We start from the raw sequence: 24,702 nt of genomic DNA, 5'->3' as shown, positions 1-24,702 counted from the left end.
AGGTTTTTTTTTATCTTATGCGAAGCAGTTTTTTTGTTTGCGAAATAGCTTTTACATACTGTTACACAATGTTTGTCAATGTAAATATGTACAATGTTCATTAAAGAAGGATGTTTTAGACAAAATGACTTTGTTTTCAAAACTCCCAAGTACTGTTAAGAATAATAATACACCATCTACAAAAAGTAGAAAAACGTTATCAGTAACGAAAGTAATGAATTTAAATATTATGTATATTTAGATCACCTGAACTACATTTTAATAATTTCTAATTCACTGGGACCCTAGGCCTTTTTGGTAAATGGACCAAGATGTTTTAGGCTTGTTGGAGCCATGAGGAAGAGGAAAAATGCCTCGCTGGGAAGGGGGGCGCATACATCTCTCGGGGTCCCTAGCGTGTCACATGCCAACCGCAGGTCATGGTACTAGTTCAATGACTGAGATGAAAAGGTTGGAAAATGAGCATGGGTTGGTTTAAAAAACTCCGAGCTAACTAATCACAAATAAAAAAATGTATACTAACACTTTGTAAACACACATAAATGTAAGATTTTTTTTATGATACCAGGCTTACCTCACAACAAATTCTAATAAACTAGGCCCTTGTGCTCTATGTTACAACCTTAACCTCACACATAAATTATTTAAGTGAGGATAAGATATACATTTATTATCTAACAAGAACCATTTTCTTCACCAGAATTTTTTACAAGTGTGAAAAGTAATTAGAAGTGAGTACATCGCTACTTCTTCTAGAGCCATGTTTACACGAGGCCAGTAGGCAGGAAGGTAGCTTCAGGTAACTTTAAATAAACTACATGGCTTTAGAGATAAGAATACCCCTTTAGCCTCAAAACACATTAATTGAAAATGGCCATGACTGCAGTATAACTATAGCAAACATTTTTTTGATTAACGAATTTCCCATATAGGGAATAAGCTATTACCACCATAGTACTCATGTTAAGACCTGGACCCGGGACCGATTTAATTTTTCGTTTTGAGGTCCCTAGAGGCCAAAAACACCATCCGTTCAAATTCATATATATAAATGTGTCCGTTAGCGCGATAACTCAAGCAAAAATGATCCGATTTTGATGAAATTTGGTACAAACGTGTAAACCTACGTTTATTCGAACGAGTTCGCTAACCAGCATAATCGGACCATGGGAACGGGGATTTATGGGGTAAAAATGGGTTGATTCCATTTTTGACCCTAAAAACAAAAAATTGCAATTTCTTTTTAAACCGTTTTGTAGAGCTTAAAAAAAAAAATAATAATTTAGCATATTAAAGCGCTGTTGTATGCCTAACGGTCACAGAGAAAATGCAAAGATTTAGTGTAATTTAAAATTCTCATGTTATTCTTATGGAGAAAATGAAAACTGTTGTAGTTTACTTGTTTATGGATATATATTAATAAATTTGACAAATTTATTTATTTCATCCTATTGACGTATGGTCAAAAACACTTTTTACCTTCCCCGTAGCAGCAAACCTAAGCACTTGTTAGATCTAATGTTATTTAAATTGGGAATAAATATGTCTTATTTATGGAGATAGTTTTAGTAAAAATGTAATCAGGCAAGTTGAAATTCGCTTAGTCTGCAGGTATGCTGCGGCGGGGGTATTTTTTTATATTAAGACATTAAGGAAAAAATAATCCGAATAACCAAAATTTTAAAATTAAATACTTTCAGAAGATTATGTTTTATTGATTATAGAGTAAAAATAAATAACAAAGTTTAACAAAAACGTTAACAATAAAATAGTGAAGCCTGCACTAAGATGCAAGTATAGTTGTAACCCTGTTCAAAACACAGTTGTTCCAAACAATCTGCTAATATAGAATACACTTCCGGTTGTTATTTACGTACAGTATCAAATAGTTTACATTTTATATGGTACAACCTGGCTGCCAAAAAATTGTTCTTGGAATGAAGCAAGACAGTACTTTAGCTTTTACTTTCTTCAATGCACTTTTAAACTAGATTACACAATAGTCTAAAAATAGTTGGTCAAATAATTTGTGTCCAAACCTCTAAAGTCCTAAATATTACAAGATCTACCCAATTCAATACTTCAATACACCAATATTTTAAATTTTTGGTAACAAGAGTGAGAAAATGCTGCTTAATTCTTATACTATCAACATGTTCTAAAACTATACATAATGTTATGTTGGTATTTAACCTTTATCTTACAAACTTTTGTCATAATTCACAATGAACTTATAGTTACTTCACATCACAAAACCGAAGTCAAACCATTTGCAGAAATGGATAAAAACGCAGATGAATCCGACAAAAACAACATCCAAAAATACATAACAGTTAGAAGGCCCCTCAGAATTGTTTTGGAGGCCCGAGTGTCTTCAAGGAGGGCACAACTTGTACATTGGATTAACAATTGTTAGGATACCAGCTACCGATGACACCACTCCTAGCATCCCTACTGTACCGGGGCTCAGTCTTACATACCCTAATGCTGTCAAGGGTATGAAAAAGTCACAGCCATTCTTCAAAGTGTCCACCACCAAGTCTTTATTTTGCAGAGCAAGTTTCGTCAAACTAACCGAAGCTTTGCGTTGGCTTTTCGCCTTGTTGGCTTCCAAAAGACGGTTTATCTCATACACGTCCCTAACTAAGTTCATGGTAATGGAGTACAACCAGCATTTGTTCGCCCTTTGGACCCACTTGTCTGTGTTGAGATCGGCAAAGCCGGCTCTGGCCAGCCACAACAGATGGTCACAGAACAAGTACACTGCGTGAGCGATCTTTGAGAACGTGGAGGTGTAGCGGACCACAGCCTCTGCGTAGTGCATTGCAGCTAGAGCACTATACAGTGTGTCCAGGAATCTTCCCATCCTCAAAACTGGAAAAGAGAGGTGATTAGTTACAAATATGTTGGGGAAAAATTTAAATATAGGCCATGCCACACCAAGCTCGCTCCCGCGGCGAGCGCGAAGTTTAACAAATTGTTCACCTGTTAATAAATGGGAAAAGTCACATAGCACGGGGTAGTGTACGCCGCGTAGTGCGTAGTATACGGCTGCTTGCTGAACGATTTTTTTGGACTACCACGGCGGAAGTTTTTTTTTTCGTATCTACGCCAGTGGCATTTTTGTAATGTAGTCAAACACTTTTAATGGAAAGCGGTCCAAACCCATTAAAGTTTGGTGGATGTGACAGGGATTGAACCCGTCCCTCCCGCGTCCGCGTTTTGTCTAGCGCATGCACAGAAGTGCACCTTTAACATTAATTCACAATATTAGATTTAAAATACTAATTTCCATGTTCTCCCCTCCATATCTCTATAAGTAATTGTCATATGTTGTGTGTTATTGTTTTAATAGCCTATTATTCAGAGTTGACAAAAAAAGGTTAACTTAAGTCTTGTTCTTTCTTACTATTAACGTTTTTTATCAATCTTTCCATAATATTTTAGTAATAATCCTAGCAAAAAAGTGCAGAGGAGTCTTGTTCTTTCTTACTATTAACGTTTTTATCAATCTTTCCATAATATTTTAGTAATAATCCTAGCAAAAAAGTGCAGAGGACCTTTCTTGTAGATCATTTTACGTAGATTATTTAAACATATGACAAACATTTTGCTGAAGGCCATGGTTCTGGAGTTATTTACGAAAAACTAACAATTCATAAGATCAAATTTCAAATCCTGCTTTGATAATACCCAAAGTCAACTAGTTGAAAATGAATAGCTTAGGGCCTATTTATAAGTTCTAAATATCAAATTGACTGGTTGATCACTTCACCATAACCAATCGTTAAACAGCAACACCTGCCTAAATAAAAAATAAAAAACACTTCTCTTCAGACTAATATAGTACATGAAAATCAACTTATTGAATCTAACTTACGTTTCCGAAAGGTGCTCAGTGTAAATTCTAAGCTCTTGATTGCATCAATTGATTTATGACTTGCATTCAATTGATGCATGTAATACCAAGTGACTCGACTGGCATATTGCAATAATCTGAAAAATATGGTTTAGTAAGAGCAACCTGGGCTAATAATTTGTTTAGGAAAAATAGATACCTGTTTATAAATAAAAGATTCTTATTTTAATTCATAATAGTTAAGTTGCATAGTTCAATAGTAGAAATAACTGAGAACCACTGTTTTAAAACATTAAATTTAATGTATTTTTTTACATTGTTATGCATGTTTTGGGCCACCATCAATACTGTTTGATCAACATTGTGGTTATGGAGGCACTAAGTGTAAGACTAATTTTAAAAGCTGCCAAAAATCAATCAATCTGTAGTAAATAAATTGCAGCAGCTCCTGGATGATTATGCCTATAGGCTACACTTTTTTCCTAGGACGCTAGGCACAAGCCCGGGATTGTTTTTCACATTACCATACTTCAGTGCTAGACCTAGGGGTTGCGGCATTATCACTTAGATAAAATCCATTGGTGATTTGGCAGGATTTGAACCCGGGACCTCAGGCACCGAAGTCCCGCGCTCAGGATATAGGCTACACTAGAATCAATTAGGATTCGATCTTTGGTTCGGTTCATGAAAGGTGAAACTGTCTAGAACGTTTAAGATTAATAACTTGGCAGACAAAAAACATAAGGGTAGCCTACTTAGGGTACATCAAACAAAACTATAAAAAAATACATCATCAATAACATCAATGTGAACCCATTTATATGCACATCTCTGATAGGCCTGGTCAAAGCCCATGAGTTATAATAGTAATAAGTTCAGGCTGTGGGAGAGCGCTAAGTTATATTAGCATGACCTCAGTGTACCTTAGTCATTACTAAATAGGATACTTAGTAAATAAATTGTTCTATCTTAGTGTGTGTTTCTCTCAATATAATTTGAGCCGTATTTACATGTGAGTTAGGAGTTCATAAAAAACTGAGAAACACAACTTTTTGTAAGCAGAAACATTTAGATGTTGGAATGGAAACAGTGTGTTTAGTGTTTACAACATTGTTTCTGTACCTCTACACTGTTCACAACACTTCACCGCTACCCCCCCCCCCTCCCCTACATACTACCAACTACCACATGACTATGCATCGTGCCCTCTCCCCGCAAGGACTGACCAGTGGCGGACCTAGAACAGTCACAAGGGGCCCGCGAACCGGGGATTCTGGGGCACCCCCATCCCCTGGAAAATGTGTATAAACTAAGTCTCCAAAATGGCAGTTTTATACAATTTTTTTGTCCAATGTTAGTGAGACAAATTATTTTACGCAATGTGTATTTACTACTGTATTACATGCAGTCAAAAAATACATTTATGTATGCCCGAGGAGGGGGGGGCGGTCACCCCCCTCTGGATCCGCCAATGGGACTAACCTAAAGTTCTCGGGAACAGTGATAATTGTTTCCAACAAAATCAAAGAATAGAGTGCACGGTACTCTACCTACTTAAGTTTAATTGTAGGCTAGCTAACTTTTGTTATAGAAACAAGTGTTACCAACAAAGTTCCAAACTCCGGCTTTAGTATGAATCTTTGTTTGATGTAACTTAGCCAATGTTATTGATTAGTTAGTGGCAACTCGGAGAACTATTCAAACTCAATTTGTACATACTCGAACACAGTTTCTTATCTGGGCTAACTTTCTTACGCTAATATCGATTGAAAATATCAATTTGATTAGTAAACTTTCAGGGTAGACTTCCGTAAGTTATCTGTTGTAAAAAACAACCGAATAAAAATATCGATCCATAAATTGATTATCAGATATATACTTACCGTATTTATCGTTTGATATAAACAAACAATAGGCTATATCAAATGAAACAATTGAATCATCGATATTTTCATTTAGTTGTTTTTGACAACAGATAGGCCTACGGAAGTCTACCCAACTTTCATTAGATTTTTTTACAATAATTTTTTAAGTTAAACTGTTTTAACCTAACCTAACCGACCAAATGATAATGAAATTATCAAAGAAATTATCATAGAAATTATCAAATTGCTGAATGAATCGGTAATCGAATAGATATTAGCGTCTAGCCCAGTTAAGAAACTGTACCCTCGGACTCTAACATAGGTAGGCCTACAGCATTTTAGACTTATAGACACGATTCGACAAACAACCGTGTTCAAAATTCAACACAAACACCCGACTCGTGACTGCAGCACAAAGTAAGTTATCGCATGGATACATATTCATAAATTACAACACCCAAGTCCAGTATTCAAGAATCATATTTCAGTTAGGCTAAGTAACTTATCGAGTCCACTTTAGAAATTATTAAAAGACTAACTTACCTGGCAAGTTTATCCCTACCAGCGGTCTGGTTGTTAAATTTCACGATTTTATTCATGATAAAAAGTTGTTCATTAAATTTCTAAAATAGTTGAAAATCAAAGTAGGTAATCTGATCATTAAAGCCTTTAATAATTTTAAGTTAATGCCGATGCCCCATAGAATAGGCCTAGATTATTAGACTTCATGACTAAAAAAATGTACTTGAGTGATTTTTATTTGAAGATTGATTACTTATTACTAATTACACTGACATGACATAGTGATAACTTGTGATAGTAACTAACTAAACTACTGAATATTGATTGAAATTGAATTGAAGTGAAGTCCAAAGTGACAGTAGTGATCAGTGACATGACATTAAATGTAGTGCATAGAGTAAGTAGTTTTTTTGAGTTACATTATAAGGATTTTTGTAATGCCAACAGAAGACTTTCCAATGGTAGTTTTTAAAATCATTAAATTAACAAATATTAATGCAAAAGTAATGTTACAAAAATTATTGAAAATGTCTATGATAATGTTAATGAAAATGAAAATCTTTATTTTCCGTTAAGCATGCATATAATATGGGGTGCTTAGAAAACGGAATTTTGATCATTAACGTTGGCAACCCTAGGTCTCTTTCTTACTCATGCTCTCTTGTTACTTGCTTTCTTTACTTTTCTTTTAGTTGCCTATGTATACACTTTTATGTTTTTGTGACTGCTGGCTGTGTTGTTGTCTTTGTCTAGTCGTCGTTGTGTGTTGTTTGTTGTTTTGTTTTGTTGGTTCGGTTAGGATCAATAATAGTCAGATTTCGATTGTCAAATATTTATATTTACATTGGGCCTAATTAAAAATGTCTTTATATGATGATTTTGATGCAATTAAGCAGAAGTCTGATCATGTTGCTGGTTGGTCATCAGGAATTAAATTATTTCAATCTCAGTTGCAGTTGAAGAAAGCATCTCAAACTCAGGTTAGATTCTGACCTAGGCCTAGCCCTTGCTTATTGGTGTGAACCTGGCAATAACTCCAGCCATAAGTAGTGCGCGCGGCCAAAAAAATTTATTGCTGGCCGTTTTGCGGCAAAATACGTCCGCGAGCAATATTACCGATGATGCCAACAGATAGAGGACACTTTAACGGACACGACAGTATCAATATCATGTACCTGGGGGATAAGTTAAGGGGGGTAAAACCAGCAATAAGTTGTGCGCGCGCCCGAAAAAATCTATTGCTGGCCGTATTGCGGAGAAATACGTCCGCGAGCAATATTACCGATGATGCCAACAGATAGAGGACACTTTAACGGACACGACAGTATCAACATCATGTACCTGGAGGATAAAATAAGGGTGGTAAAACCAGCAATAAGTAGTGCGCGCGCCCGATAAAATCTATTGCCGGCCGTATTGCGGAAAAATACGTCCGCGAGCAATATTACCGATGATGCCAACAGATAGAGGACACTTTAACGGACACGACAGTATCAACATCATGTACCTGGGGGATAAGTTTAGGGGGGTATAACCAGCAATAAGTAGTGCGCGCGCCCGATGAAATCTATTGCTGGCCGTATTGCGGAAAAATAAGTCCGCGAGCAATATTACCGATGATGCCAACAGATAGAGGACACTTTAACGGACACGACAGTATCAACATCATGTACCTGGGGGATAAGTTTAGGGGGGTATAACCAGCAATAAGTAGTGCGCGCGCCCGATGAAATCTATTGCTGGCCGTATTGCGGAAAAATACGTCCGCGAGCAATATTACCGATGATGCCAACAGATAGAGGACACTTTAACGGACACGACAGTATCAACATCATGTACCTGGGGGATAAGTTTAGGGGGGTATAACCAGCAATAAGTAGTGCGCGCGCCCGATGAAATCTATTGCTGGCCGTATTGCGGAAAATACGTCCGCGAGCAATATTACCGATGATGCCAACAGATAGAGGACACTTTAACGGACACGACAGTATCAACATCATGTACCTGGGGGATAAGTTTAGGGGGGTATAACCAGCAATAAGTAGTGCGCGCGCCCGATGAAATCTATTGCTGGCCGTATTGCGGAGAAATACGTCCGCGAGCAATATTACCGATGATGCCAACAGATAGAGGACACTTTAACGGACACGACAGTATCAACATCATGTACCTGGAGGATAAAATAAGGGTGGTAAAACCAGCAATAAGTAGTGCGCGCGCCCGATAAAATCTATTGCCGGCCGTATTGCGGAAAAATACGTCCGCGAGCAATATTACCGATGATGCCAACAGATAGAGGACACTTTAACGGACACGACAGTATCAACATCATGTACCTGGGGGATAAGTTTAGGGGGTAAAACCAGCAATAAGTTGTGCGCGCGCCCGAAAAAATCTATTGCTGGCCGTATTGCGGAGAAATACGTCCGCGAGCAATATTACCGATGATGCCAACAGATAGAGGACACTTTAACGGACACGACAGTATCAACATCATGTACCTGGAGGATAAAATAAGGGTGGTAAAACCAGCAATAAGTAGTGCGCGCGCCCGATAAAATCTATTGCCGGCCGTATTGCGGAAAAATACGTCCGCGAGCAATATTACCGATGATGCCAACAGATAGAGGACACTTTAACGGACACGACAGTATCAACATCATGTACCTGGGGGATAAGTTTAGGGGGTATAACCAGCAATAAGTAGTGCGCGCGCCCAATGAAATCTATTGCTGGCCGTATTGCGGAAAATACGTCCGCGAGCAATATTACCGATGATGCCAACAGATAGAGGACACTTTAACGGACACGACAGTATCAACATCATGTACCTGGGGGATAAGTTTAGGGGGTATAACCAGCAATAAGTAGTGCGCGCGCCCAATGAAATCTATTGCTGGCCGTATTGCGGAAAATACGTCCGCGAGCAATATTACCGATGATGCCAACAGATAGAGGACACTTTAACGGACACGACAGTATCAACATCATGTACCTGGGGGATAAGTTTAGGGGGGTATAACCAGCAATAAGTAGTGCGCGCGCCCGATGAAATCTATTGCTGGCCGTATTGCGGAAAATACGTCCGCGAGCAATATTACCGATGATGCCAACAGATAGAGGACACTTTAACGGACACGACAGTATCAACATCATGTACCTGGGGGATAAGTTTAGGGGGGTATAACCAGCAATAAGTAGTGCGCGCTCCCGATGAAATCTATTGCTGACCGTATTGCTGAGAAATACGTCCGCAAGCAATATTACCGACGATGCCAACAGATAGAGGACACTTTAACGGACACGACAGTATCAACATCATGTACCTTAGGGATAAGTAAAGGGGGGTATAACCAGCAATAAGTATTGCAATAAGTAGCGGCTAAGCGACTACATAGAACATAGCTACTGCGTGCACTGGTTCTAGTATAACAGACAATGAATAATGGTTAGTGCAGCAATGGTATAGCAATTGTTAGTACAGTTCTGAAATACAAACAAATGAAAGCGTGTTAGTTAGTAAAGAAGCCAGCAAAAAATTACAATCACTCTAATAAATCAACTATTTTCTTTTACTCCCATAAATCAAATATCTCACAGCTGAATTGCTGCTACAGTAACTATCTGTTACCCACGGGCTCCACCCCTGTTACTACAATAGTATTAATAAAACTATTGATTGGTTAAGTTAAGATGAAATAGGCTAAACAAAACAGAATACAGTAATGGTAATGCAAACAAATAATAACAGCTGAGGTATTTTTAACATTAGGTAAATGGAAAGTTCCCTTTGGAAAGCAATTACGACCTTATAGGGCAGTTTATGAAATAATGAATAATTTTGCGCAAGGTTTCTCGTCATGACGAACATTTTAAGTATATGGTTTATGGGGGTGTGACTTGTAGTTTTCTCAAAAGTTCATGGGTACTTTTGACTTTATACATAGATTACAATAAACATTGACTACAAACTAAACACCACACATTATTTTAGGTAACACCGTGTTCTCACGGACCTACGCGATAACAAAACGAATTTGAAAAACCACCTTGCTGCCGACTTGACTGTCGACTCCCGCCCATCGATGTAGTTATTATACATCGATGCTCCCGCCTCGCCGTCGCCGACCCCGACTGCGACTCAGACTCACTGTCTAGACTAGTGATACTCCTTTTATCTATGCTAGTATCTCGGCTCGGCGAGCGCCGCGCACATCCAGCGCTGTACCCCGGCTGTACCCTTCGCAGGCGCGGGTGACTGATGCGCGGCCCGGCGGTGAACCACAAGATCAGCTGTTTCTGAACTAGTGTCATCTGCTAATTTGTTATGTTTACATTTTGGAACATAACTTCGGTGAATTGGCGAGGCGATTCTGCTAGTAAGGTTTTAGTTTGATTATAAATATTAACAAACTATTATAAATACTAACTTAGTTACTTGTATAACTGTGTGGGAAGAGGTTTAACACCAGAAAACCTAGTACAGTATATATTAGGAACGGCAATGCCTCTCCTCCAAACTTCACGTTATCTGCCCACAACTATATTGATTATGAAATAAAACTGTGCTAAACAAACCTAAACCAAACTTGCTGCAATATTTTAAAATTCCGTTTGATAGCAGCATTCTGAAAGGAAACTGCTGTTCTTTAACATCCTAACTAAACTTTCTGTAACATTTCAAAAATTTCTTTCCCAAAAATTCCATGATTGAATCATAATTCATTTGTTCTAAATATGCAGCCTAAAAATTTAGTTTGTAAAGTGTTTCTTGATGATAGACTAAGTAAATATGAGGTTTGTGACATTAAATTTACTACAGACAAGACAAATTGTAACAAAAAAAACATTATGCTATACTTCAAAAAATCTTTATTTAGTCTTTAGCTCTCAATTACTTTAAACTAAAAAAAATATAACAAAAAATTAAATTATTTGAAAAATTACAAACAAAAAAGAAAAATATACATAAAATACAAATTATACAACATAAATAACAAATAACATTAATTAACGTTAAAGTGTCCACTATCTGTTGGCATCATCGGTTATATTGCTCGCGGACGTATTTCTCCGCAATACGGCCGGCAATAGATTTTATCCGGCGCGCGCACTACTTATTGCTGGTTTTACCCCCTCTAACTTATCCCCCAGGTACATGATATTGATACTGTCGTGTCCGTTAAAGTGTCCTCTATCTGTTGGCATCATCGGTAATATTGCTCGCGGACGCATTTCTGCGCAATACGGCCAGCAATATATTTCATCGGGCGCGCGCACAACTTATTGCTGGTTTTACCCCCCTAACTTATCCCCCAGGTACATGATGTTGATACTGTCGTGTTCGTTAAAGTGTCCTCTATCTGTTGGCATCATCGGTAATATTGCTCGCGGACGCATTTCTGCGCAATACGGCCAGCAATATATTTCATCGGGCGCGCGCACAACTTATTGCTGGTTTACCCCCCTAACTTATCCCCCAGGTACATGATGTTGATACTGTCGTGTTCGTTAAAGTGTCCTCTATCTGTTGGCATCATCGGTAATATTGCTCGCGGACGTATTTCTCCGCAATACGGCCAGCAATATATTTTATCCGGCGCGCGCACTACTTATTGCTGGTTTTAACCCCTTTATTTTATCCTCCAGGTACATGATGTTGATACTGTCGTGTCCGTTAAAGTGTCCTCTATCTGTTGGCATCATTGGTGATATTGCTCGCGGACGTATTTTCCACAATACGGCCAGCAATAGATTTTATCCGGCGCGCGCACTACTTATTGCTGGTTTTACCCCCTCTAACTTATCCCCCAGGTACATGATATTGATACTGTCGTGTCCGTTAAAGTGTCCTCTATCTGTTGGCATCATCGGTAATATTGCTCGCGGACGCATTTCTGCGCAATACGGCCAGCAATAGATTTCATCGGGCGCGCGCACAACTTATTGCTGGTTTTACCCCCCTAACTTATCCCCCAGGTACATGATGTTGATACTGTCGTGTTCGTTAAAGTGTCCTCTATCTGTTGGCATCATCGGTAATATTGCTCGCGGACGTATTTTTCCGCAATACGGCCAGCAATAGATTTCATCGGGCGCGCGCACTACTTATTGCTGGTTATACCCCCCTAAACTTATCCCCCAGGTACATGATATTGATACTGTCGTGTCCGTTAAAGTGTCCTCTATCTGTTGGCATCATCGGTAATATTGCTCGCGGACGTATTTCTCCGCAATACGGCCAGCAATAGATTTTATCCGGCGCGCGCACTACTTATTGCTGGTTCTAACCCCTTTATTTTATCCTCCAGGTACATGATGTTGATACTGTCGTGTCCGTTAAAGTGTCCTCTATCTGTTGGCATCATCGGTAATATTGCTCGCGGACGTATTTTCCGCAATACAGCCAGCAATAGATTTCATCGCGTGCGCGCACTACTTATTGCTGGTTTTAACCCCTTTATTTTATCCCCCAGGTACATGATATTGATACTGTCGTGTCCGTTAAAGTGTCCTCTATCTGTTGGCATCATCGGTAATATTGCTCGCGGACGTATTTTTCCGCAATACGGCCGGCAATAGATTTTATCGGGCGCGCGCACTACTTATTGCTGGTTATACCCCCCTAAACTTATCCCCCAGGTACATGATGTTGATACTGTCGTGTCCGTTAAAGTGTCCTCTATCTGTTGGCATCATCGGTAATATTGCTCGCGGACGTATTTTTCCGCAATACGGCCAGCAATAGATTTTTTTGGGCGCGCGCACAACTTATTGCTGGTTTTACCCCCCTTAACTTATCCCCCAGGTACATGATATTGATACTGTCGTGTCCGTTAAAGTGTCCTCTATCTGTTGGCATCATCGGTAATATTGCTCGCGGACGTATTTTGCCGCAAAACGGCCAGCAATACATTTTTTTGGCCGCGCGCACTACTTATGGCTGGAGTTATTGCCAGGTTCACACAAGTCCCTTGCTTGGCTTACTTAAAGTTAATACTAGCCTATTATTTACTTACTTACTTGCATATTTAGTTGTTGTAATGTCTATATAATTTAATCCCAGAGTAGGCCTAGCCTACTCAATCTGTATACGGTACAGCTTCCTCACCCTTGGAACCAGTGACCAAAGAATAACATTGACTGGCAATCACTAGGCCTATGCCCAATACATTAACGGAGATGAAGCCGTTCCCCCACCACCCATAGGCACATTCACCTGAGCCACTGTGCGCTACTTTCACAAAATTTGGTAGCTTACTTTCCAGTTAAAGGGAACGGTAAATATTCACCTTCCCTGGCTCAACTAAAACGTTCTATAAGACGTGTTTACACTGTTCCTAGAGGGTACTTAACTGGGTTATGCTAATATTAAATGAAACTATCAAATTGAAGGCAAATATTTAGGCCTACTGTGTTTACACTGGGATAAGTATGATGTAATTTTTATATGTCCACTTACAGTATTTTTAACGCTGAATCCAAAAATGCAATCAGTTTTTGCCGGAGAGATTCCTAAGTGGCCGTAGTGGCCGTAAAACAAAGGTTAGGAGGCTGCACTTTACTTTATAGGTCCTACACTCATTCGAATGAAAATATCGATTATTCGATTGTTTCATTCGATGTATCGTTTGGTTAGTTAGGTAAGGTTGACCTAATCAAACGATATATCGAATGAAACAATCGATTAATCGATATATCGATCGATATTGTCATTCGAATGAGTGTAGGACCTAAAGTAAAGTGCAGCCGGTTAGGATTACAAATCTAAGGATAATTGAGTGGTACTGATGGTAATAGTAATATGGCGTGGTCTGGACGGGACCGTACTCCGTACTGAGTGAGAAGAGTTAACAACTGTTTATACTTGATTTAATGCGGAATGAAATGAAATCAATTCGTTTTGAAACCAAATAATCAGTTCTTATTTAGGCATGTGAGGAAGAGGTCGGGTTTTATGCGGACTCGTTACTGTATTAAGTGTTTTAAAGTGAGGTTAGATTAGGAAGGTAAAGGTTAGGTTATAATGAACCGACTCATTAATTTATGCAACTTCCAGACTGTTTTTGCACAATTAAATAGTGGTTGAAACACAATGAAATAACGATATCAAAAATGCGCAAGCTTGAGAATTTAGCTCAAGCTGCTGAGAATTTAGGTCCAAGTTAATTTTGATTTCAAAGCACACACCGTGGCACGCCCAGCTCCAGCGCTGAGTGTTCCGTGAACGTACAATTAGTACGATTGATTCAATTTTTTTTAAGTTAAACATAGGTAGATAATTAACCTAAATGCACTTTTTATAGTTAAAACTTGATTTGTACTAAGTTATTGTTACCTCACAACTTTATCTTTATTAATTCGAAACTATAGTTAAGTTAAAATCACCTTGTTTAGAGTTTCTGTTATTTGTTTCACACACTGGCTCAAGTCAATTAATTTCATATACTGTATCATAATGGTCTATAAAATTAATGTAACTAAGACGAGGTAAAAAATAACGAACATATTTTTAGAGAAAGTTAAGCTTTATTGTATGGGATTACAATAATACCGGGCCTGTAGGCCTAAATCTTACAGTCAAGGATAATTAAAATAAGGGCAATCTTACTGTTCATATTAATTATATTAGGCCTAATTAATGTTTTGAAAGAAATTAAACCCTACAAGTGAAAATGCATGGGCCTATTTATTTGAGATAGCCTATAACATGTGTAGCGTTAAAGCTAAGCTACTTACTTACTTTCTTACAATTCTATAATAAAAGTACAACTTTTATTCATTTATTTTTTACTGCAATTGCTATACAAAGTAAACTAGCATGACTAAACATAAGTTAGGTACCGGTAACACATTGATGGTTACAAGCAATTTAAGAAATATCATAGCTATTTTAATTCTCCCCTTGAAAATATAGGATATAAGTTACTGCGGTTATATATTTTCATGATCAAAAGTCTACCCTGGTATTTTGTGTAAATGGTATAGGCCTATTGGATTTGTCTATCGGTATGCCTACCCAATACGCTAAAAACTGCATTTTTTGTAAAAATTTTAACTTGCGCTGTTGTTAGATTTTACGAAGACTATATTTCTCTTTTGTTGCCTAAGAGTAAAATCCCTTAATTTTGTTGGTCTTTACTAAAACTAGGGATGGACGAGATTGGAATTTTAGTTCGAGACGAGACGAGACGAGATTTTTTATTTCTCATAAAATTTCGAGACGAGATCGAGACGGGATTTCCCTTCTCATACACAACGGGAAATGCACGTTCAAAATTGTTACCTGATTTTGTAACATTGTTAGATGACTGTTTAAATACAAAAATAATGATAATAGGCAAGAATATTTACAATCTTTTATTAAAAAACATCAGCATAACATTTTTTTATTAATCACGCCTAACTTATTAAAAATGCCTACGATTAGGAAACATAGTGATATCAGTTAGGATAGAGTTCAACTTATCCTAAAATAAAATAAATCATAAAATAAAAGCAATATTCATTTTTATAAAATAAATAGTTACTTGTTTTGACTTTTTATAGTAATAAAACATTCCTCACACTGCTTACACTTAACAAAACTTCTCAAATGTTATTAAAGTAATATTATTAAAATAATTAAAGTAATATTTACATTTAAAGAATTAATTAAATAAGAACGCCTAAATAAGGAAACGCAACTACAACACGCTCCTGTATTGCGGGTATTGATTGACTTTCTGCAGGCGTTTTTAATTTTTTTTATTTTTTATTCTCGTCTCGATAAAAATCTCGGCCAAAAAGAAATCTCGTCTCGTGTAACGAGATGTAAAATTTCCCGAAATTTCGAGACTTGACCATCCCTAACTAAAACTCAAATCCATTTAAAACCTAAGTTAGGCTAACTTAATCTTGATAATCCTTAGACCTACATAACTACCGATACCTCTATATTAAGAAATTTCTTTGTAGATTCTTACAAAGTCACAACGGCGATTTAACTGGGTACTATTTGTGTGTTTGTAGGCCTAGAGATAAAATAGCATGATTTAACTTAATTTTGATCCCATGATTACCTATGTAACGTAATGTTTATTAAAATTTCTTTTTTAGCCAAGGAGGGACCAAATAAGAAAATCAAACAACGTTCTTGCTCCTGTAATTGATTTGAAATCAAAAAAAGAAGATGAGGATTCCAACTCTGGTGGGTTTGGTGCATATTCAAAGGTAAGTTTCATTTAGGCCTACAACTAATTTTTTTATTCAAGGATCATAGGTCTACTTAACTCTTCCCTGACGGGTGACAGATATATCCGCCTAAGTCTTTGGCGATAAAGGACGGGTGGCAGATAAATCCGCTTATGGTTTTTGATGTTCCGGACGGGAAGCGGATATATCCGCCTTCTCTTCAAACCAGATGTATCGCGGTACCAAGGCACCACTTTCATGCTTTCTTCATGGCTGCACTCTCTCCCGCACTCCCCCCTCTCTCCCGCACCTACCCCTCTCCCGTGCCATCCCCTCTCCTAGACGCTCCCCCCTCGACGTTTCCCGCTCAACACTACGTTGTCTTTATTCATTGTTTACATATTGTTCTTCATCTATTGCCTAACGTTGTCATGGTGTATATCTTCAAAGACGGGTGGCGGATATATCCGCTGCTTTTCTACTCATCCGCGGACAGGTAGCGGATATATCCGCATAGTTAAAAACAAGTAAAAAATTATTTTGACATCGTGAATTGTTTCATTGTGTTTATTTTATGTATACTTGTATAACAAAACACAAATAAGAAAAATTAATTTTTATTTTTTCCTATGATTTTTTCCCGTTCTATGTCACGATTTTGCCCGTCCGGGAAGGGTAAAAACAGATGAGTTACTCAATGTCAATGTAAGCTTTGGTATAACTTAAGCTTTGACTATTGATACAACTATTGGGGAGCGAGCTGGGGTAGTGGTTATCAATCAATTAATCAATCATCAATTATTTAAGATGGGGACATCACTATGTGCGTATTTTAACCCAGATATGAGTGAAGGATGAGTGTAGGATGAGTGTAGGATGAGTGGCGCGATCTTGTAGTCTTGTTAGTGACTAAGGCCGACATGTTCCTTAGACACAGCTGTTAATTAATAGCCCATACAGCTAATGGCAACTAAGGGACCTACAGTTTATTGTGCAATCCGAACCACATTTTTTCCTCGTAATTAACGAATTGGTCTAATTATTAGGATAGTACTGCGGATAGTCGTAGTACTCACTAGTGCGGATGTCAATCCACACCAGGGAGTATCGCATCCACAGTGCATCCCTATAAATATCCACAATGTTTAGAGCGCGGGACTTCAGTCCCTGAGGTCCCAGGTTCCATCCCAGCCAAGTGACCAATGGATTTTATCTAAGTGATAATGCCGCAACCCCTAGGTCTAGCCTGAAGTAATGTGAAAAACAATCCCAAGCTCGTGCCTAGCGTCCTTGGACAAAAAAAAATTGATACAACTATTGGTATGCTATAAACATTGACTATACACAAATAAGTTGACAAGTCTGGGTGTGTTTTTAAATTAATATCCTGTTTTTTATTTATTTTTAAAGGATGCAAGACTTTTCAACTTTTCTCCCCATGGAAATAATTTCAACAATCAAGACATGGATTGGAACTTTGATGGTGTTGAATACGACCCAATGTGGCCCAACGATTATGAAAAAGTCGTAAAAGGTTGGTTTTTTAATCTATTGACTATAGCTTATAACCCTTTATGCCATAATAAAAAGTGATAAAAAATGTCTAAAATATTCAATTAAACTGTAGGCTCTTCGTATTTATAGGCTTTTACTGAACTTAGTAAATACGGTTTTTATGGTAACATTGTGTTTGAAGTAAAAATAAAACTGATTATGTTGTGTAAATGGGAGGAATATGCATATTGTAACTACAAAAGTTTAATATCATTAACTGGATTCGAACTACAAGTGCTCAAAATAAACTCATGGATTATGTTTTGTAACTTTCGATTTTAGAACTATTTTTGTAGTTTTTAATCTTAGGCTAGGCTACCCTATCAGAATTTATTTGATTTTTGCTATTAAATTTTTTACTGATAGGCTATCTTGCCAAACAACTTTGTACAAACATTAAGAATAACTTAAATTGATTGGCTGTAAATTGATTGTAACCTAATCCATTATTAAATTCTTTATTGCAGATTTAAAAGAAATCAGAGAAAGAGAGAGAGAAAGGGAAGATGATGAACGCCGCAAGAGAAGAGAAGACAGAACAAGACCAAGAGAAAGGTAAGTTTTAAACTTTAGCTAATTAATTTAATTAATACAATACTATATTCTATATTGTGCATTCATAAAAAATTACAAAAGCCTCATGGGTAAATGAAAGTACATTATAATTTACGAAATATTCATAAAATTCCTTTAGTGAGTAAAAGGGTCTTGCGATCAGCCACTTGTGGCCCCATATATTTATAGGGGGTGCTCTCTTATTACCACCTAGAAAAATGTTTTAGAAACAAATTGTACGTTATTTGTTGTCATTGTTATAACACTTGAAAAAAAGCATGTGCATTGTCAGATAAAAAGCCTCTTGTCTTTTAGCGAATTTCCCTATAGGGAAGTAGCTATTACCGTAGGTCTCATGGTAAGACTTAGGCCCGGGACCGATTTACTTTTTCATTTTGATGTCCCCAGAGGCCAAAAACACCATCCGTTCAAATTTTTATATATGTATATATATATAGATATATATATATATATATAGATTTATATATATATGTGTCCGTGAACACGATAACTTGAGTAATTTTTATCTGATTTTGATGAAATTTGGTTTGAAGGTGTAAGGCGGGATAAACTTGAATGAGTTCGCGATCCAGCATGATCGGACCATGGGAACAGGGTTTTATGGGGGGTTTTATGGGGTAAAAATTGGTTTTTCGCATTTTTGACCCCCAAAACACAAAATTTCCCAATTTTTCTCTAAACCTTCTTAAAGAGCTTAAAAAAACAAACAATTCGGTATATCAAAGTGTTTTTGTTCGGTTATTGGTTACGGAGAAAACTAAACAAATTGTAAATTTAAAATTCCCATGTTATTCTTATGGAGAATATTGTAAAATGTTGTAGTTTGCTTGTTTATGGATATCTTTTGATCAAACTTGGCAAATATATTCATTTTCTACTAAGCAATAATTATTTTACTTAAAACACACACTTTATTAGTTTCCTTGTAGCAGCAAACCTAGGTACTCGTTAAACCTAATGTTATTTAAATAGATCGATTGAAAATTAATTCAGCCAAATGGAAATTCGCTTAGACGGCAGGTTTGCTGCGGCGGGGGTATTTGTTTATTTATACCAAGCTTTAAGCCATGGTTATATCTATGAAATCTTGCGAAATAAACAGGAAAACATGTCAAGAAGATGAATAGAGCTGCTGCATATTAGATTGAAACTAGTACTGTAAAATTGTTTTAATTAGTGAAGCTTTGTGTATAAATCCAAATAATTGGAATAATGTGGCGTATTGCAGGTCCTTGTTCCAGAAAATGATAATTTCACACTAAAATTTTAGTAAGAAGGTAGCTCTGTTATCATCATAAGAACAATAAAAAATGCACTTTTAAACAGATTATGAGAAAGGTTTAATTCATGCCAAACTGCTAAACAATAGAATTTTAGTTGCACTTCTATCTTTAAATATAGCCTAAATTGATAGCAGTGCAGTACACACGTTGAGGAGCGAGCTAGTTTAGTGGTTAGAGTGCAGGACTTCGGTTCCTGAGGTCCCGGGTTCAAATCCTGCCAAATCACCTATGGATTTTATCTAAGTGGTAACTTAATGCTGCAACCCTTAGGTCTTAGGTCTAGCCTGAAGTAATGTAAAAAACAATCCCAACCTCGTACCTAGCGTCCTAGGACAATAAAAAGTGGTTTAAGCTTTTGGATTGAAAATATTTGAGAGGTTATGTCTGGAGACCCTTAAAAGGCTTTCTCAGTTAGTGTGTCACTGAAAAATAGTGAGCATATTCAAGCATATTCAATATAGCTGTCATATTCTAGGGCTTTTGAGCTTTGTGCAATTCCTAGTGTTTGTGTGTAAATCCATTTTCTTATTAAGTTTTGTTGGTTTTTTTATGAAAATCTTTAATTAGATAGTTTAACTTAGGCTTCTGTATTGTAAATATTATGTTGATTCAACAACAATTAGGATAGTGCAAATAATTCCAATGTTTAATTGTACTGTAAAAATAATCTTGTTAGCTTTATCATTGAATAAATATTCATACTTAAAATGTGTTTATATCTAGGCTAGTTTAGCACTTTATACTTGACACTATTTTTGTACCCATGTACATGTAATGAAAATAAAGATGATTTGATTTGATTTATCTGGATTAGGCTAGTTTTATTTTTTTTATTTTTTTTTTGCCTAATCAACTGTTCAAATAAGACGCATACAAAAATTTAGTCACACGACTGCATTACATTACTACTTCTTGTGGTAATTAACAAACTACAAAAAAAAAAAAAACGGCAGTACTACATCCGTTTTACTAGTAAATATATAATTTACAGTCGATTTGAGCCGAGCACTCCGGGACCGGAAGAAAGGACACCTGGCCGAAGAGGACTCGGGTCCGGTTTCCCAGGTATGGCTGATGAAGAAGAAGAAGAGGTCATGGCAGAGCGGCCGTCGAGAGGCGGAGGCGTGGCGATTGCTCCCCCTCCATCTCTGCAAGAACCTTCCCCTACTCCTCCTCCTCTGGACGCAATTCGCACACCTACGTCCTGCGGGGCATCCGTGGCTGCCAAGATTATGGCCAAGTATGGTTTCAAGGTGAGAGAATGATTTTAATGAGACTGTGACAAACACACACACACACTGTGTAAGCGTATTTTTGAAATCCTTGTGTACAGTGTTGCCATACGCAATTTTTATTCAGAAAATTTGAGATTTAGACTACACACAATATTAAAACAAGCTATGGAATGAAACAAGATTCCAGACCCTGACGGCTGATTTTTCAAATCATTGCTGAGATCTCAGACACCTCTTTACATGCAAGAAAAGATTGTAGCCGCTAGGAACTAAATTTGGGCAGAAGGGCACTTGTTGGAATAGGTCCCAATCGAACTTTCCCAGATGGTTTTTGGTTATCTAAGCAGCAAGAGGTTGGTCATGCCATGCAAAATCACTAGAGGTCAATAATCATGGCATTTGTTTGCATTGTTGTATTTCTAAATTACTACTCCTTTGCTCATCACCACATGTCCATACACCGCACAAAATTCACGATAAATAGCTGTGGCCGAATACTTTTTTGGCATCAAGTAAAAATAGCTCGCATATCATAGGCCCTACTTGTCAGGATTTTCCATCATGTCACATATTTTGAGCAGCTGTAAAATTAAAATACACAATGGCTTTACTTTCACGCTATGGTACCACGGCTGACCTCAAGAATGACCTCGCTACTCCCATAGTGACTGGTTACTTTCTGAACGGTCCTTGTGTTCATGTGATGTAAAATAGATCTCCCTCCACAATAACTTTCGTGGTTTGACCGTCACACCTGTGGTAGCTATGTCAACTACTAAAATGTTAGTGCACCATACTTTTGTATTTATCTAATTGTTTAAATTTCACCTCTAACCATCTTTTAATTATTCAACAGGAAGGTCAGGGGCTTGGTAAGAAGGAGCAGGGCATCTCGATGGCTCTGCAAGTAGAGAAGACGTCGAAGCGAGGCGGACGTATCATCCATGAGAAGGAGATGATGCCTCCCCCACCTCCCACACCCGTCGCACCTGTAGAGCCAAAGGAGGAACCTTCTATCACGGAGATTATGAGGAGTCCCTCCAAGGTGGTGCTACTTAGGGTGAGTGTTGTTCCAAAACTTATGTTTGGTTCTTTTTGAATAATTATGGTAATTGAGTGTTTATGTCATATTAAGAGATATTGCAGAAATTTTCCATTACGATTAGTTAGAAAACAAGTTTTCACCATGCTTTACTGTAAGCAGATTGTTTTTGGTCTCTTGGTAGAACAGAAAGCCGTTGTGTACAAAAGGGATCAGTAAAATCAGATGGTGTAGAGTGAAATTAGCTGGAGATCGGTAGATTTACCGATCACTCTTACGAGGAACATTTTCAAATGGGCTTAGCGTCCTAGGGCAAAAAGAATCCTCTAGGCTATTATATCAAAAGCCTAAAGAACACTGAAAAATATATTCTAATAATCCAGCAGACTAAAGTGTAACCAAACGTACATGAAACAGACATGATTCCGAATTTGCAATAGAATGCAAAAACTAGGAGAAAATTTACAAAAAATCTATTTTGTAAATGTTGTCTAAATTCCAGCTATTCCACAATTTTTGCTCTCCAAGATTTGCACTGTTAAGTATACATATTTTTTTCTGTTCAGTGTCTGGATGTCAAATAGGTCTCTCCATCTTTTATCCATCCACAGCCACTCTACTTCATCCTTCTTCATCTAATATCCACCTTCTATGGCTTCCTCAATATCATCATCCTTGTATCATCATATACTCCATTTTCATAGGAACTCTCTCTTCTTGCATGTCCAAACCGACTTGGTCTTGCTTTTTACAATTTACTATTTATAAAGTACATGACCCACTTTAAGATTCCTCTTTGTTTCAGAACATGGTTGGCCCAGGGGAAGTAGACCAAGATCTGGAGCCTGAAGTGAAAGACGAGTGCAACACCAAGTACGGAGATGTCATCAAGGTCATCATCTACGAACTGCCGAATGTAGTTCCCGAAGAGGCTGTGCGGATATTTGTAGAATTCAAGAGGATAGAGTCGGCCATCAAAGGTGAGTTCATAACCATTGCATTTAAGGTATTTGGGAAATTATTGAAATGGCTGCAATAATTCTTATTGAAGCCTCATATAATAGTCCAGTCAAAATATATAAATTAATGACCCAACCTCCGAAAAAATCCGAAAGATTTGAAACTGCACACATATTTCAAGGTACCTAGGGAAGATTATACCAAGAGTCCCCCATAAATATGAGACAAGCTCTAGCGACAATTAGTGAAAACAGGGCACCTTTTTTTGTTTTTTGGCTAAAATCTCGTCGGTCGGAGTCAAAAGTGACTAAATACCAAATGAAACATCATTAAATTTTTAACAAATGATATTTACACACTTTTATTTTATTTCTAATGGTTACCGAGTTATAGGACACTAAAATATGGTGTTTTTCTCAACAAAATACCAACTTTAGTTTGCACCATTGCTCGCACCCTGACAGTTTGGCACCTGAGAAAAAACACAACATTTTAGCGCAGTATAACTCGGTAGTCATTAAGAATAAAATAAAAGTGTAAATACCATTTTTGTTGAAAATGTAATGATCTTTCTTTTGGTATTAGTCACTTTTAACTCCAACCGACGGTTCTCGAGATTTTAGCCAAAAATAAAAACAAAAAAAGGTGCCCTGTTTTCGCTAATTGCCACTAAAGCTCGCTTCATATTTATGGGGACCATTGGTCTTACCTAGGTACCTAGAAATAATTGTGCAAAGTTTGAAAAACTTACAGAATTTTCCAGAGGTTAAACCCTTTCTTGACTGGACAATAAGCACAGTTGCCATTTTTTTTATGTTGTGTAAGATAGACATTGTTTACGGCCGTGAATCCAAGCAACAATGGCATTATCAAAGCCCCTAAATCTTTACTCTTGCTAAACAAACAAGAGTAGTATTTTACACCCTTAAATTTACTGATTAATGTGTTTCCATCACAGTACAGTTAGCAAAAAAGTGTGAATTTTCCATTTTTCAAGCTTTTTAAGTTCCACTGCATTTGATATAATTTGGTTCTGGTAAGGTGTAACCTTTCATTTTAAGGTTCTGTATGCAAATCGACATCTCTTAAAGCTCGACATTCACTACCAGGTCTCGGGAGAACATACATAGAGGGAGTGCTGGTAGTGAACATGTTAACCTTTTACATATTTAGAAGATCTTGCTGACATTTTCTGTTCTTTGTTTCAGCTGTTGTAGATTTAAACGGTCGTTTTTTTGGAGGCCGTCAGGTAAGGGCTGGATTTTACTCTCTAGAGAAATTCAACAATTTGGAGCTTTTAGAGTAGGTAGTCATTCTTTATAATTTGTAATTTTTTAAGTCTCTAATTGTAAATAACTTTAATAAAACTGTATGGAAAAAATAATGTGCTATAATCTTTTTCACTTTACTCGTATCGACTTACCTTTTAAATAAGTTGGCCCACCAGAGTCCCACTAATCTGAACCGCATGTTAAGAAAAAAGTTCCTTTCTGTATTTAAATTAAATACTAAGCCATGAGTTCCGAAATACGAACCAGGGTGTCCAGCTTACCAGGAAACCGAAGATTGAATTTCAATATCTATAGTTGTGAGTGAATTTTTTGAATGGAATGTCATCGTGAAGGTAAGGAGA

The 24,702-nt window shown here is 37.3% G+C and overlaps 2 protein-coding genes across 2 annotated transcripts; one reads left to right on the top strand and one right to left on the bottom strand.

The window, feature by feature from the left end:
- Positions 1–1,688: 1,688 nt before the first annotated feature.
- Positions 1,689–6,619, bottom strand: LOC128996492 (peroxisomal membrane protein 11B). The gene is made up of 3 exons (XM_054421862.1): positions 6,268–6,619; positions 3,881–3,996; positions 1,689–2,874 (listed from the first exon to the last, which is right to left on the bottom strand). The coding sequence occupies exons 1-3, from the start codon at positions 6,321–6,323 to the stop codon at positions 2,375–2,377; spliced, it is 672 nt and encodes a 223-aa protein (XP_054277837.1). The 5' UTR covers positions 6,324–6,619; the 3' UTR covers positions 1,689–2,374.
- A 382-nt stretch (positions 6,620–7,001) lies between these two features.
- Positions 7,002–24,453, top strand: LOC128996617 (splicing factor 45). The gene is made up of 8 exons (XM_054422022.1): positions 7,002–7,226; positions 16,345–16,458; positions 17,830–17,953; positions 18,441–18,528; positions 20,824–21,085; positions 21,924–22,127; positions 22,915–23,089; positions 24,278–24,453. The coding sequence occupies exons 1-8, from the start codon at positions 7,107–7,109 to the stop codon at positions 24,373–24,375; spliced, it is 1,185 nt and encodes a 394-aa protein (XP_054277997.1). The 5' UTR covers positions 7,002–7,106; the 3' UTR covers positions 24,376–24,453.
- The last annotated feature ends 249 nt before the right edge of the window (positions 24,454–24,702 follow it).

Source organism: Macrosteles quadrilineatus, unplaced genomic scaffold, assembly GCF_028750875.1.
Source record: "Macrosteles quadrilineatus isolate MER2022 unplaced genomic scaffold, UCM_ALF_1.0 Scaffold_6__1_contigs__length_79288215, whole genome shotgun sequence".
In the NCBI taxonomy this organism is placed as follows: Eukaryota; Metazoa; Arthropoda; class Insecta; order Hemiptera; family Cicadellidae; genus Macrosteles; species Macrosteles quadrilineatus.
Note: the sequence above shows the minus strand (reverse complement) of the source record. Positions and strands in the feature narration are given on the sequence as shown.